Raw genomic sequence first — 17,112 nt, forward strand, 5'->3', positions numbered from 1 at the left:
TTTTCAGTGCAGACATCAACTTTATTCCAATTAGAAATCATTTACTTGTTTGTTGATTGCACCGTTTAATAATTTGTTTCCCGACAAGAACATTCTAAATTCTAACAGATCTTAATTTCTATCAATAGTAAGCCAATACACATCAACTTTACTTACTTTGTTAAAGACGCTTCCTTATAGCAAAGTTGTACTGCCTACACTCATATTCATTTTCAATAGCAAACACGAATCAGAGATATTTATTGTTACAGCAGCTCATGCCAAATATTATTTGTAGATATTTTGTCCCTTTATGTCTCTCTCATATGTATTTATTTCGTATGTGATTGAAGTGTGCTTGTGTCCCGTACCTGTGATCTCAGCCAATCTTTCTTAGAGGTAGACGCTATCTACCAGATAATATAAGAGATACATTAGCTCACGACAGAAACAGACTGCCTACGGGTTGGATTAAATGGAGAGGTGTGTGGCACTTTAATCCTAGTAGTTCACGAGGAGTTTTAACGAATGTTTCGCTACAGAACTTGTACGTGCTACGTGCAGTAAGGCACTTTTAAATTTTACAAGGTAATTGGCAAAATGCGGGAGGGTATCAGCTGCGTGTTTACTTACAGTATACTGTGAAAATCATTATAGAACACATAGTCGAATGACTGTCCCTGCAGCTTTATCATAAACGAACTTAACGGAACAGCAGTAGTAAATCGGAATCGATCAGAGTAAAGAAGACTGGATTGGATTGTTTGGGGGAAGAGACAAAACAGCGAGGTCATCGGTCTAATCGGATTAAGAAAGGACGGGGAAGGAAGTCGGCCGTGCCCTTTGAAAGGAACCATCCCGGCATTTGCCTGGAGCGATTTTAGGGAAATCACGGAAAACCTAAATCAGGATGGCCGGACGCGGGATTGACCCGTCGTCCTCCCGAATGCGAGTCCAATAAAGAGGAAGAAGATAGGACCGTTTCAGTAGCCATTTGTACGTTAACTGAACATTTATTCAACGCCTGTGTAGACAATACATTTTATAATAAATAATCTTCCCGTCACGCTACTTGCGTTTACTCTTCTCCGTTCGATGCCGATGCGTGTTCCCGAGAGATCGGACGAACTGTGCACTGCTTTCATTTCGGGTGCCGAGCTTTGGAGACGTTGCAGCAGAGCCAGGTGAGTACTTTGTACGAGAGGAAGGCGGCGACGGCCGCGGCTAGGAGGATTACGGCAGCGACGTCGAGCAGCAGCGTCTGCCACGGCATCATGTCCAGCGAGAGGCTGCGCAGGTGCGGCGCGCCGCGGTGCCGGATCACGTACTCCACCCACCACACGGCGCGCTCCAGCGACGTCGCCTGGTGCTCGCGGAAAACTGCGGAGAACTTCTGCATGTTCTCCTGGTAGCTGCCGAGAACAAGTAGAGAGGGAGCGAAAATTACTTCGGCAAAGCACACGCGGTCACTTTAGAATTACGTACAAATTGTTCTACGCTCTCAATTTCCACACCAAAACTGTAGCTCACCTCTCGAATATTTGGTATTAAACTAAGACTGTCATTCGTCTAAACACACTTAAAGACAAAAAAACGAAGAACCATTAAGGAATTTCCCGAATGGGACGGAAATCTGGGCTTAGTTCGAAACTGGACTCATCGCTAAAGGCAATTTTACTCCGCTCAACGAGAATCTAGGTCGAAGACATGCCTGGTGACGCCCCGGATGCGAGTCGGATACCAATATGATTGTCGCCCGCCATGGCGTGGGGTGCCATTTTTCATAGCAGGACCCCTTTGGTTGTCGTCCACGACACACTCACGGCACAGCCGTACGTAGGCGATATCCTAGGCCTGGTTGTGTTCCCCTTCTTGACAAGCCATCCTGGACTTACATTTCAGCAAGATAATGCCCGCCCGCGCATGATGAGGTTCCTGCTGCCTTTCTTCTTGCTCGTCAAATCCTACCTTGGCCAGCAAGGTCGCCGCATCTCTGCTCAATTGAGAACGTTTGTAGCTTTACGGGCAAGCCCCTCCAACCACCTCGGGATTTTGACGATCTAACGCACCAGTTGGTCAGAATTTGGCACGATATTCATCAGGATGACTTCCAACAACTCCATTAATCAGTGCCATTCCAAATAACGGCTTGCGAAAGGGCCAGAGGTGGACCAACGCTTTATTGACGAACATGTTCTGTTAGTAAGACCTGTCACCACCACAACAGCCAAAGTTTTGGAAAATTAGTTGAACCACATAATCCGAGGTACCACTCTTTGTTAATTAAGGCAGGCACCACCACAGCAGACTGTCACCTAACAAAAGGTACCATGTACATCAACGTGTAATTAGTAGATTAAGGACCCAGATGAACCTAAAGATGTAGTGAAATAAGTCTAACCCCTCCCCCTCTCCCCCCCCCCCCCCACCTCCCCCGCTCTGTTGGCTGTGCAACCACCTATAACAACATAGTTTTCTTATAGATTAACTAGAACTAGGCTATCAAGTAAAGAGTTAAAATGTAAGTGCAGACCAACTGCGCACTTACGCACTAACGCCGCCCTTCCTCGGCGGGCAAGTGGTGGGGACGGTCAACATCCTGCCAGAACGAGCACAGCGGCCGCCGCGGAACGACAACACTCGCCGAGCTGCCGACTGGTGCAACTACACAAAAGGAAGCAGTGGAAAGCAGCACCCGCTGCACAGAATCTAAGAACCCTAAACCCACGTCCCATAAACCGAGGACGGTCGTGGGCCACGAGGCCTTATTGTTACCGACCATGCCCTCCAATGCCCACGATTTGTTTTGTAAATAAATAGATCCCAGAGAAAAACAACAAAAACCCACACACAAGTACACGTAGATTCGGTGAAGCCGAAGGCACTGTCAAACACCACGTTAAAAAAAAGAAAAGAAAAGCTTTATCGACTTGCTCAGTTTGTGAACCTCTTTCTCTTGCGAAAATAATCAAATTTTTCTGAACTTGTAATCATTTGCTTGTCTGTACCTGTACGCATGTGCATCACGTCTACTGATTTTCGTCCCATTCGGATAATACCTGCGAGGTGTTTTCTTTTTTTCTCTCTCCATATCGTTTCACACCTGATCTTCCACACAAGTATTTTCTAGCACATATGGTAATATGAACACGTCAGCACATAGTTTGCAACCTAAACATTAACATTCTCCACACAGAGACAGCCAGCGTCGCTCGTTTCTCATTAATTTATTGTTGGTTTCTAGCATACCTACTGTTTAACATTCATAAACGAAAAGCATTTACGAATATATCAATTATTTACTTATTCTTTACAATTACGCCCTGTTATACCAGAACCTAAAATAGGCTATACAAGACACACTTTCTTTGATAATAATAACAACTTTATATATTCGTTGTTTATTACTGGTAATGAATATAAAAACTAATACTACAAAAATGCTAATATTACAACTACAGCTACTCCTACTACTACAAAAGTATAATAAAACCCTTAACCAGTTACCAAACTACTAATGCTACTGTCTGTACTACGGAATCTGTCGTTTTTGTTCATTTATTTTGGTGTATTTAACCTGGAGGCTGTTGTTGCCTCTACTTGATCCGCCTTCACACTACCCCAATCAACAGCCATCGTCCGCCCGATTCCTTCGGTGTACGGCAGCAAGACAGCAGAGTTTCCACTATAACAAGCAATTCCACGATTCACTGCTACCTCTTCGAATCCATACTTCAGTGATTACTTGCAGCAAAGGAATATAAATTCTTAAGAAAGAATTGTGGTTGTCGACCTCAGTTGTCTTATCTTCATCTGCACAATATGTTGTCTCGACAGGATGGCAGCATTGCGACGTTTATTTGAATGCTTCATGATCTCTTCCTTCGCTTTCCTGGATACTCCCACAGTGTGTACTCTATAGTGGCCAAATAGCCGCAGGCGCAACTATCATTCATCTGCCTTTTGATTTTTTATGGATACGTAGCATGCGGGCCGTGACGGATCAGGGAATGTATCAGTCCACTCGACACGTTAGGAAATCTCATTTTTAGGCTTTCTCTGACGTTAGGGAGAAATTCACACGTTCTCCTTCCTGTATCTAAAGTGACAATTCATTCTGCCACAGTTGTAATATGCGATCTTGTACTGACTTCTTCGTATTGGCCTCAGTTCCAAGCATGCTTCCTTCTTCCATTTGATTGCCTTTCTTTAACTAATGAAGGGCTCCCGTTTTCCTAATTTTCAAGTCCAGTGGACATAGCCCACAATTACTAACAAAGAATCACTTGGGATAGTGCAGTAGGCGTCCGTTAATCTTAGTAACACTCCTCGCTGAACTCTTCTCACTAATGAGATTGGCTTCAAAAGCTTCAATCTATGAGCCCAAACGGTCACACCATATCCTACGACCAATGCTAATATATATTGGTGATATGCTGTGATTGTTTTCAGGGGAAGCTTAAATTGCCTATTTGCAATGATTATAATTTTGTTCATCACTATTGTCCCCTTTCTGCCTGCCTGCCTGCCTGCCTTTCGTCCGGGAATAGCCCTACAATTCTCTTTATGTGCATATTCTCATCGTTACATCATTTAATCGGCCGTGGCAGAGCACGCACTGAGTGAGACCGACCATGTAATAAAATTCGCCGACACGGAGGTTCTGGCTGTAGACAAGCACTATCACACCAGCTTGTTCAGAGAAACTGAGGAAATACAAAAACACGCGAACAGCTTCAACAAGAAAGAGGAAAGCCTTAAGGTAAACGGATCCTGGCTTCCCGTACTGCAGCGAACGACCGTCGCAGGTACCAAGAGGAGAACCGCACCGGAAATGACCGCGGAGAAGCCCTCAGACGTTGGCGCGCCAGGTACATATACACTCCTAGAAATTGAAATAAGAACACCGTGAATTCATTGTCCCAGGAAGGGGAAACTTTATTGACACATTCCTGGGGTCAGATACATCACATGATCACACTGACAGAACCACAGGCACGTAGACACAGGCAACAGAGCATGCACAATGTCGGCACTAGTACAGTGTATATCCACCTTTCGCAGCAATGCAGGCTGCTATTCTCCCATGGAGACGATCGTAGAGATGCTGGATGTAGTCCTGTGGAACGGCTTGCCATGCCATTTCCACCTGGCGCCTCAGTTGGACCAGCGTTCGTGCTGGACGTGCAGACCGCGTGAGACGACGCTTCATCCAGTCCCAAACATGCTCAATGGGGGACAGATCCGGAGATCTTGCTGGCCAGGGTAGTTGACTTACACATTCTAGAGCACGTTGGGTGGCACGGGATACATGCGGACGTGCATTGTCCTGTTGGAACAGCAAGTTCCCTTGCCGGTCTAGGAATGGTAGAACGATGGGTTCGATGACGGTTTGGATGTACCGTGCACTATTCAGTGTCCCCTCGACGATCACCAGTGGTGTACGGCCAGTGTAGGAGATCGCTCCCCACACCATGATGCCGGGTGTTGGCCCTGTGTGCCTCGGTCGTATGCAGTCCTGATTGTGGCGCTCACCTGCACGGCGCCAAACACGCATACGACCATCATTGGCACCAAGGCAGAAGCGACTTTCATCGCTGAAGACGACACGTCTCCATTCGTCCCTCCATTCACGCCTGTCGCGACACCACTGGAGGCGGGCTGCACGATGTTGGGGCGTGAGCGGAAGACGGCCTAACGGTGTGCGGAACCGTCGCCCAGCTTCATGGAGACGGTTGCGAATGGTCCTCGCCGATACCCCAGGAGCACCAGTGTCCCTAATTTGCTGGGAAGTGGCGGTGCGGTCCCCTACGGCACTGCGTAGGATCCTACGGTCTTGGCGTGCATCCGTGCGTCGCTGCGGTCCGGTCCCAGGTCGACGGGCACGTGCACCTTCCGCCGACCACTGGCGACAACATCGATGTACTGTGGAGACCTCACGCCCCACGTGTTGAGCAATTCGGCGGTACGTCCACCCGGCCTCTCGCATGCCCACTATACGCCCTCGCTCAAAGTCCGTCAACTGCACATACGGTTCACGTCCACGCTGTCGCGGCATGCTACCAGTGTTAAAGACTGCGATGGAGCTCCGTATGCCACGGCAAACTGGCTGACACTGACGGCGGCGGTGCACAAATGCTGCGCAGCTAGCGCCATTCGACGGCCAACACCGCGGTTCCTGGTGTGTCCGCTGTGCCGTGCGTGTGATCATTGCTTGTACAGCCCTCTCGCAGTGTCCGGAGCAAGTATGGTGGGTCTGACACACCGGTGTCAATGTGTTCTTTTTTCCATTTCCAGGAGTGTAGTCTGCGGCCGCGAGCTCGTCTCCAGTTCACTACCGGCATTGGAAGGTGAAGCTTTGACAATGCCAGCCACTCGTGCTGGCGATACGTCAGTAAAATCATCAGGTGAACGTCGGCCGAAGAACCCGAGACAGAAGCCAATAGGCAGTTACACAACAAGTGGTAACGAAAGCCTTAACAATTTTGTATTTAATTTTATGTTAGGCTTTCTTGCTAAGTTCCCGCCGGCCGCGGTGGTCTAGTGGTTCTAGGCGCACAGTCCGGAACCGCGGGACTTCTATGGTCGCAGGTTCGAATCCTGCCTCGGGCATGGATGTGTGTGATGTCCTTAGGTTAGTTAGGTTTAAGTAGTTCTAAGTTCTAGGGGACTGATGACCACAGATGTTAAGTCCCATAGTGCTCAGAGCCATTTGAACCATTTTTTTTTTTTTTTTTTTTTTGCTAAGTTCCCTTTCAGCAAGATGTACGAAGTTTTGTGACGTACTAGTGACAATCTGCCACTTCGACACCATCCTTCAATGTCATGGAACATCGCGTTACATTTGTCTTCTACAATTCCGCTAGAGTCATCTCTTACAACAAATAACACGTCGTCTCCGTTTACGTTACCGCCGTCATGTAACTTCTGTAGTCTCGGCTGCAATGCTACATCCCAAAACTCTGGGCCACACGCTGATCCCTGCGAACAGCCTTTTTCTATTTTCTTCGTTATTTCCTTTCCAAATTGTTCAAATGGCTCTGAGCACCATGGAACTTAACATCTGAGGTCATCAGTCCCCTAGACTTTAGAACTACTTAAACCTAACTAACCTAAGGACATCACACACATCCATGCTCGAGACAGGATTCGAACCTGCGACCGCCGCAGCAGCGCGGCTCCGGACTGAAGCACCTAGAACCGCTCGGCCACATGGGCCGGCCAACCAGTAATATGTCTGCATCTTAATGATTCAGCTTCCACTCACCTTTGTTAGTTTATGCTTATATTTTTTAATTGTCACTAGTTTCTCGTGTCGTTTTGATACCTTTCAGTTCTTTCTAATCAGCACCAATCTCTTCATCTCTGTATACCAGTACGGTCATCTTACCCAGCAATCTACGGTTCATATTGTAATATTTGTGCACAACAGCGGAATCTGCAGACAATATCATCTTGCAACTATTATAGGCACTACTGGATGTTTAGAAACATCACATCGGTCTGAAAAAAAGGAATCAAATTAATTCAAAAATTTGCTGCGAGAGCTATAGCTCTCCACATTAGCTAACACGGAAGATCAGGTCATATCCTCAAACAATTTAATGTAAACAAATGGAAGAAAATTCGAAAAACTTAGAGAATCAGAAAACTGCAGGCTAGGCATAGATGAAAGTACAGAAGAACGTTTGACGTGTGCACTAGTTCATTTTCAAAGTCGATGACTGTAGTCCTATAAGTCCATACATAGTTACTGAAACGTGAAGACACTACTGGTACCGGCCGATGTGGCCGAGCGGTTCTAGGCGCCTCAGTTAAGAACCGCGCGACCGCTACGGTCGCAGGTTCAAATCCTGCCTCGGACGTGGATGTGTGTGATGTCCTTCGATTAGTTAGGTTTAAGTAGTTCTAATTTCTAGGGGACTGACGGCCTCAGATGTTAAGTCTCATAGCGCTCAGAGTTTTTTTTCTTTTTTTTAACACTGCTGGTCACCGTTTTACAGTTCTTGTATCATTAAATTATTTTAGTCTTTTTTTGTTTTCGTTGATTGACCCATAATCTATGTGACGAAAATTACCGGGGGAATTATCAATAGGTGAAGAGGTACACTAATTTCTTAATAATTATGGTAAAAAGGACTAAAGCAGAACACTTGCTTACGTGTGATCTATAAGACACGATCAAAAAGTCTCCGTTTGAGAGCGTGGCTGCAGCGTATATGCAATTCAGCGCGACTCCGATGCATGTACCAGGTGATCAAAAAGTCAGTATAAATTTGAAAACTGAATAAATCACGGAATAATGTAGATAGAGAGATACAAATTGGCACACATGCTTGGAATGACATGGGGTTTTATTAGAACCAAAAAAATACGAAAGTTCAAAAAATGTCCGACAGATGGTGCTTCATCTGATCAGAATAGCAATAATTAACATAACGAAGTAAGACAAAGCAAAGATGTTCTTTACAAGAAATTCTCAATATGTCCACCATCATTCCTCAACAATAGCTGTAGTCGAGGAATAATGTTGTGAACAGCACTGTAAAGCATGTCCGGAGTTAAGGTGAGGCATTGGCGTCGGATGTTGTCTTTCAGCATCCCTAGAGGTGTCGGTCGATCACGATACACTTGCGACTTCAGGTAACCTCAAAGCCAATAATCGCACGGACTGAAGTCTGAGGACCTGGGAGGCCAAGCATGACGAAAGTGGCAGCTGAGCACACGATCATCACTAAACGAGGCGCGCAAGAGATCTTCTCCATCAGCTCCTTTCCCGGTTCCCCCCCCCCCCCTTCGCTTTTACTCTCCTTTCCCCCCTTTTTGTTTTCCCATCTCCTGTCCAGTTTCCCCCCACCTGCTCTCGACTGTGGTGTCACCTTTGCCGACTTTTTCGTGCTGTGTTCTAGTGACTATTCAGTGTTGTGTTGCGAACAGAAACCATGCTGTCGCTGGGTGTGAATTTTATATACTTTGCGAACAGAATCCAGACTGTCGCCGTGTTTTTTTTAATTGTCTATTGTTTTCCCTGTCTGCTCCGTATGTATTTTTATTCGCTTCATCATCCCTCTGTTGCTTGTTTTAATTTTCCGTTTTCTTTTCACCTTGTTACTCACTAAGTCCCCGATTTTATCGCCTGCTTTTTATTATTATTTCTTCTCCTGTTCTTTGTCAGAAAATCTGTAGGCTGCAGAGCGGCGTCCTAAGCTGCTGCCAGCCCGCCCCCCTTCGGGGGGAATTGAAATTCAATAAAGGAAAAAAAAAAAGAGATCTTTCACGCGTCTAGCAATATGGGGTGGAGCGCCATCCTGCATAAACATCGTACGTTCCAGCAGGTGTTTATTAGCCAGGCTGGGGATGATGCGATTCTGTAACATATCGGCGTACCTCTCACCCGTCACGGTAGCAGTTACAAAACCAGAATCACGAATTTCCTCGAAGAAAAAAAGCCCGATAACGGTAGATGTGGTAAATCCAACCCATACCGTGACTTTCTCATCGTGCAATGGAGTTTCCACGACAGTTCTAGGATTTTCGGTAGCCCAAATTCTGCAGTTGTGGGTGTTGACAGACCCTCGGAGCATGAAATGAGCTTCGTCGGTCCACAACACGTTACTCAACCAATCGTCATCTCCCGCCATCTTTTGAAACGCCCACACCGCAAATGCCCTCCGCTTCACTAAATCGCCAGGTAACAGTTCATGATGCCGATGGACTTCGTACGGATAGCATCGGAGAGTACGCCTAAGTGCCAACCAAACAGTAGTGTATGCAATGCCGGTGCGACGTGCGACTGCACGAGCGCTGGCTTCCCCGTGCACAGACGAACCCGCTACAGTCTCCATTTCTTCCTGAACTGTCTCAGCAGCATTACGCCTTGTGCTCGGTCGGCCACTACGGGGTCTATCGTCTAAACAACCCGTGGCTTCGAACTTCGAAATCATTATCGCCACAGCTGCATTTGTCAACGGACCTTTACCCGTTCGAATCCCCTTCCTATGGCGATAGGATCGTAACGCCGAACTAGCACGTTCCCCATTCTGATAATACAGCTTCACTAAAAGCGCCTTTTCAGGTAACGTCAACATGCTGCGACTGCTGGCGCATCTGATTCTCTCTCTCATTACATTTTTTTTCTTTATTGATTTTCAATTCCCTCCGAAGGGGGCGGGCTGGCAGCAGCTTAGTACGCTGCTCTACAGCCTACAGACTTTTTTGTAAAAAAAGAAGAAGAAATAAACAAGGAAAAACAGGCGATCTCTCATTACAGCTCCTTTTATACATGATTGTCATGCGTAGTCACTGACGTTTTGCTGTCCAGCGCCATCTGTCGGATATTTTGTGAACTTTGTTTTTTTTTCGGTTTTAATAAAACCCAATGTCATTCCAAGCACGTGTGTCAATTTTTACCTCTCTATCTACATTATTCCGTGATTTATTCAGTTTTCAAATTTATACTGACTTTTTGATCACCCGGTATATCAGCACCGACGTGTAGGCAAGGGATTAGTGTGGCATTCGTGAATTTCTGACTTGCGTGCCGTAAATGCGGAAGCATGAACTATGGTCACGTTGTCCAAGCAGGACCAACGTGCTATTATTCTTTTCTTGGCTCGCGAACGACAAGTGCCGGTACACATACATCGGAGAATGAAGAATACGTTGGGACAGCACGTCTGTCGAAAACCGCTGTTGTGAAGTTTTGCGACAGGTGCTGTTGCTTCATAACGCACGTCCCCATAAGGCAAATGTTGCAACGCAGCTACGCCGACTCAAGTGGGTGAAACTCGAACACTCACTCTATAATCCTATCCCCACGCAATTATCATAGCTTCGATCCCTTAAATATGGCCTTGAAGGGCCGGAGATTTCTATCGGACGAGAATGTGCAGTAGGCAGTTACGGAATTCCTCTCGCAGCAGGAGACGGTGTTCTACCAAACGGCTATCTTCAACCTGGTGTGTCGGTAGGATGATTGTCTCAATGCTCAGGACGATTTTGCCTGATAGGTATGTACAACTTGCAAAGCTTAGGAACTGACCTCGGAGTGTCAAGAAGGCGTCGTATTACTCGGAGAAGTGATTCTTTGTTTATTTCGCCAAGTTCCATTTTCTCTCCTATTCCGGCGCTAACCATCTTGGCAATATTGTAGGGCTGATCAGCGAAACACGGTATCCCTAGGAGAGGGACACCAAAGTACGCCGCCTCGTTGAAGCTCTGCAGACCTCCCTGTGTGATGAACAGCCGGATGTTACGATGAGCTGAAACAGAAATTTCCTTTCAATTTACAAACAACTTACAACTTGGTAACGACATCGTCATGTACTACTGAAGTCTGTTCACCACTCGTACCTAGTACGTCCTGTTGCGGTAGCCACTTCGACACCATCACGTTCTCTGGTTTTCCGGGGAGGTCAACCTCCTCAAACTTCCACAGTATTCTTTGCGGAAGTTTAGAGAAAGCGTACAGGAATGCGTCTCTTATCTCTTTAGAGAGGAAAATACTTCTCATGTTCGATCCTAAACTGAAATATATGAAGCCATTGTCCGCTCCGTCTAAGAACTTCTGGATTTCCTGTTTGAAAAGAAAATATTTTTAAGGCATTTACTTACAGTGATAAGAACCTACTAAGAGGAACTTAAATAGAAGAAAGAGTTATTTCTTATGTATTTAGTCTGAAAACTGATTTGATGCAGCTCTCCATGTTGTTCTACTCAATGCAAGCCTCTTCATCTCCGAATAACTACTGCTAACTTCATCCTGATGAATCTCCTAGCTATATTCATCTCTTGGATGCCCTCTACGTCTTGTACCACCACGCTTGCCTCCAACACTGAATTGGTGATCCCTTGATGTCTCAGAATGTGTCCTATCAACGGATCCCTTCTTTTAGTCAATTTGTGTCAGAAATTTCTTGTCTTCAGAGTTCTGTTTAGTATCCCCTCATCAGTTGCGCGATCTACTCATTGTGTCTTCAACATTCTTCAGTAGTGCCACAATTCAGAAGCTTCTTTGCTCATCTTGTCTATACTGTTTATCGTCCATGTTTCACTTCCATGCACGGCTACACTCCATACAAATTCCTTCAGAACAGACTTCCTAACACTTAAATCTATATCCTATGTTAACAAATTTCCCTTCTCCAGAAACGCTTTTTTTGCCATTGCCAGCCTAATTTTTATATCCTGTCTACATAGGCCATCAAATAGCCCAAGTAGCATAACTGATCTAGTACTTCAAGTGTCTCGTTTTTTAGTTCCCTCAGCATCATCTGGTATAAGTCGACTACATCCCATTAGCCTTATTTTGCTTTTGTTGATGTTCATCTTCTGTCCTCCTTTCAAGACATTGTCCATTCCGTTCAACTCCTCTTCTACGTCCTTTGTTCTAACTGCCATCTGGTTTCTGTACAAATCGTGAATCGCATTTCGCTCCCTGTATTTTACCCCTGCTACAAATGTGAGCCGTGCGTGGCTCGTGTTCCCACCATTATGTATTTTACACCCTGTTTTTAACGTACCTCACTACGTTAAATTCCACCTCACTACGTTAAATTAAATTACTACTGTCACTCAGTTGCTTATTTGCCTCACTCTGACCGGCGCTGGCAGCGCATAGCGATATATCCCCTCTGGTAGTATCTATGCTCGACTGCTATTACTTCCCGGTCGTTGTCTGTCGTAAGCGAGTTCGGGTCGCGAGTTCGGGCTGCCAGTCAGTTGGAACGCGTCTGGAGCGCAGGGCGGACCTGCCAGTCGGGGAGTTGCAATGCGGCACTAGTGCAGGCGGGTTGGAGCAGTGAGGTCTGCGTCGACACGGCTCGCCTGATCATCGCCGCCATGCATTACTTGAGCCGGGCCACGGTCTTGGTGGATCGTCGGTCGGTCGGTCGTCCTACCGGTCGACGCGTTTTGGCTCGCCGATCGTTCATGAGTCGGCTGTGTGTGTGTGTGTGTGTGTGTGTGTGTGTGTGTGTGTGTGTGTGTGTGTGTGTGTGCGCGCGCGCATCGACTCCCGATTTGTCTTCGTGCATGCTTAGTTACTGTTAGGTATAGTTCAGGTCTTCGTGCAAGTATTTGTCAGGTTGTGTGTGTAGTTGGTGTTATTTTCATTGACGACTAGAAGTTATCTCCGCACGGTGCAGTCGGCTGGGTCCGCTGCTGGTCCCTGCGCAGTGTCGGAGCTTGTGTGGAGCTGTCCGATCGCTACGAGGTTCGTGATTCACCGATCCAGGACGTCAAAGTTGAGTAGTGGTTTCAAGTACCCAAGCCACGTCCATTCACGTTGTGTGGTTCGTTTCGGTGGTTCGCTGTTGGGGAGCTTTTTCTGTGAGCAACATCGAATGTTTGTATTGCTGAAATTTAGCCGCCATGCGGTGGAATTAACAATATTGGTTGATTACGATTCAAGTGCACCAGCGGAATTTTCTGCCTTGTGGCCGTTAGTGTTCCGGTTACCTGGCCTGGCCACTGACGTAATTTCAGGCAGTGTCCTTTCCTCACCTGTTGTCGCTGTCCAACACGGTGTGTAGTTCGACAGCTTAACGCATATACATATTTGATTGTGGATAATCACGCCCGTAACATTTTGTATTTGAATTCTTGTGTACCGATTGGTGGCAAGGAAGTCGTCTGTCGGTCGGTCCATGGCTGTCCTTTGGTTGGGTTCCGACGGATCAAGTGTAGTTGGGCTCACCACGTGTCCCACCTGTATCATCTAAGTGAACGACGGCAGACCGACCCCTGGAGGCTTCTGAGTGCTTTTGTCTTTACTGTTTTCTCACCGGTGTTTAATTGTCTGTTTATAATCTATTATAGTCAATGATAAAAGAAAAATTCTTGGTTTTACTGTGTTTTATGTAAGTAAGTTTGAATTGTGGCAAGTGAATATTTGCTAGAAGGTTATTGCCATTGTGTTGTCTTTTCTTTTAGTCCGGTTTCAGCTACTTAAAATTTAAGGATTATGGTAATATATTTTAAAATTTTGAAATTTAATCGTGGCCTTCAGCCGTTTGTTCGGCTATGTGCCGTTTTGGTTGTAAATGTGTTACTAAATTACAATAAACTACAATTTTAGGGTGAAACCGACCCCAGCTTTATTTGGCCCCTCCCACAATCCTAATCACTTGTTCTACCCAGAGGGTTTAGCGGGCGTATCAAAATGCTATCTTCTGAAATAAGTCGTTGGGTTAGTATTGCCTCTTCTGTTACTATATCTCTCCGGGATCGAAACTGATCATCACCCAAGGTCAGCTTCTACAAGTTTTTCCATTCTTCTGTAAGGATTTCGTGTTTCGTCTGTCTCACACATCTTGCACACCAAGTGGAATAGTTTTATCATCGCTGGCTATCCCGAGGCTATCACTAGTTATGACGGAATATCGTGTACTCCCCGGGCCTTGTTTCGACTTACGTCTTTGAACTGTCAAATTCTTCCGCAGTATACATTCCCAGCTCATCTTCATCTATGTCCTCTTACCCTTCTATAAATTTGCCTTCAATTTCATCGGACTTGCTTAGACCCTTTATATACTCCTTCCCCTTTCTGCTTTCCCTTACTTGATACTGGTTTTCCATCTGAGATCTTGATATTCATACAGGTGCTTCTCTTTTCTCTAAAGGTGTCATTAATTTTCCTGTAGGCGATATCTGTCTTTCGCCTAATAAAATGTGCTTCTAAATCCTTTCATTTGTCCTCTAGTCATTTCTCTTTAGTCTTTTTGCACTTACGGTCAGTCCCATTTTTTAGACTTTTGTATTGCTTTTCGTCTGCTTCATTTGCTGCATTTTTATATTTTCTTCTTTCATCAACTTCATTCAATATCTCCAATTATATTCAAGGATTTCTACAAGGCCTTGTCTCTCTCCCTATTTCATCCCGTGTTGCTTTCACTATACCATTTCTCCTGACTACCCATTCGTCTTCTACTGCATTCCATTTCTCCTGTTCTTGTCAACCGTTGTCTATAGCTCCCTCTGATCTTCTCCACAACCTCTTGTTGTTTCAGCTTACCCAGGTCCCATCTCTTTAACTACTTGCTCTTCTGCAATTTCTTCGGTTTTAATCTACAGTCCATAACAGATAAATTGTGCTCAGACACGTTCACTATATGCCATCATCAGCTTCAATGGCTCCTCTGTACACAAGCACCCCAGTAGCTCGCATCAGAGCTTAAATTCCTTTCATCTCATCTTAATCGAAACACAAGGTCCCACTTGTCTAGTATCTTAGTTCTATGTATTCATAAAACAAAAATATTCGCAAACTATTTGTTGTTGCTATTCGCCACTGGAGCAAGTTTCCTTGCTCTCTGCGCACAATTCAGGGTCCTGTTGCATTTAAGAAGTTGAAGCACTTCGCTCTGCTACCCTCATAGCGTTTCACCAAAAATTAACGTATATTACCAACTTTCTCTCTGCCAAATAGCAAAGCCAAAGCTCCTGTCTTTTCCCAGTTACCCTTCTATCTCTTTCCCTTTTTCTACGAGTCAAATCACTTACTTTTGCCTTGCATTCATTAACTGAGTATTATCACTTCCTCTTTCTCTCCTTCTTCCACCCCTTTCACTAGCGCCTATCGCTGCTATGACTCATAATTAAAATTTTGTTGTGCTTACTATGAACAAATACAAAGTTTGTGTTTATTTTATCTTTAATGTTGGGATGTTTCATTTTTAAATATAGTATAACATGCGTATCGTAACATGTGCAACGTTAAACATATAGAACGCCTGGTTAGATATAAAAGATGACATAACCAGATGGCCCTAATCTTGTCAGGTTAAATAAAGAAACAAAAAATTGAAATAAGTAAAATAAAATAAATAGAAGACTTACGCTGCCAACGTGACAGTTGTTACGTATGCGTTTATATATCTTGATACAATGCGCCTCTTTTGCTTGCACATATCGCTTATGAAGATATAGCCATTAGTGATAGGTCATTTTTCCTCTGTTTTCTATCATTTCTTTCGCTTTCTTAGACTAGGTTTCCACATCTTTGATGGTATAACACAGCAATGCTTGGAAATGACGTTAAAATATAACTGCAATTTATTTCCTTTTCAGTAATGGCTAAATGCACTGTTCAGCCAGAACATTATGACCACCTTCCTAATAGCCAGTATCTCCACCTCTGGACGGATAACAGCGTCAACACTTTGTGGCATGGGATCAATGAGGCCTTGGTAGAGAACTGGCATCACATGTGCACACACAAGTCACCTAATTACCGTCAATACTGGGGACGGGGGTAATAAGCTCTGACATCACGTTCAACCACATCCCAGATGTGTTCCATCGGGTTAAGATCTGGCGAGTTTTGGGGCCAGCACATAAATTGTAACTCGCCACTGTGTTCCTCGAACCATACCATCACACTCCTGGCCTCATGACCTGGCGAATTATTTTGATGAAAGATTCCACTGCCGTCGTAAATCATGATCGTCATGAAAGGGCGTATGTGATAGTCTGCAGCTAGTGTACGATACTCCTTGGTTATCATGGCGCCTTGCACGAGCTCCACTGGACTCATGGATGCCCTCGTGAATGTTCCCCACAACATAGCGGAGCCCCGCGAGCTTGTGTGCGTCCCGCAGTAAAGCTGTCGAGGAGCTAATCCCTTGGAAGACGTCGGATTCGCGCCCTTCCGTCGGCATGATGAAGAAGGTATCGGGATTCATGAGACCATGCGACGCTCTATCACTGCGCGAACGTCCAATGCCGGTGAACACGTGCCCGTTTCAATTTTAGTGTCGTGGTGTTGATATTGGCACATGTGTGGATCGTAGGCTGTAGAGGCCCATCGTTAGGAGTGTTCGGTGTACTGTGTTTTCAGACACAAACTCTTACTTTGCCTATCATTAAAGTCTAATGTTAGTTCCGCCACGGTTCACCGCCTCTCTTGTTTTACCAGCCTGCCCAGCCGACGACGTCCGACATCTGTAATGAAGGGTGGCCGCCCAACTCCCCGACGTCTGGACGTGGTTTCTCCTCGGTTTCTCCACGTGTCGAAGACACTCACCACAGCTCTCCTCGAACACGCAGTCTTGCAGTTCCCGAAATGCTTGTGCCGAACCTCCGGACCGTTACAATTTGCCCTCGGTCAAACTCAGATAGATCGCGCGCCTTCCC

At 45.6% G+C, this 17,112-nt stretch overlaps 1 protein-coding gene across 1 annotated transcript in view; it reads right to left on the reverse strand.

Annotated features, from left to right (window-relative positions):
• Nucleotides 1–1,015: 1,015 nt before the first annotated feature.
• Nucleotides 1,016–17,112, reverse strand: part of LOC126174914 (UDP-glucosyltransferase 2-like) — a 127,810-nt gene continuing 111,713 nt past the window's right edge. The window contains exons 5-7 of the mRNA XM_049921351.1: nt 11,332–11,554; nt 11,021–11,240; nt 1,016–1,391 (exon numbers count right to left, since the gene is read on the reverse strand). Of these exons, the coding sequence (XP_049777308.1) occupies nt 1,121–1,391; nt 11,021–11,240; nt 11,332–11,554 (714 nt within the window). The 3' untranslated portion in view covers nt 1,016–1,120. The remainder of the gene's footprint in view (nt 1,392–11,020; nt 11,241–11,331; nt 11,555–17,112) is intronic.

The sequence above is a fragment of the Schistocerca cancellata genome, chromosome 3 (assembly GCF_023864275.1).
Source record: "Schistocerca cancellata isolate TAMUIC-IGC-003103 chromosome 3, iqSchCanc2.1, whole genome shotgun sequence".
NCBI lineage: Eukaryota > Metazoa > Arthropoda > Insecta > Orthoptera > Acrididae > Schistocerca > Schistocerca cancellata.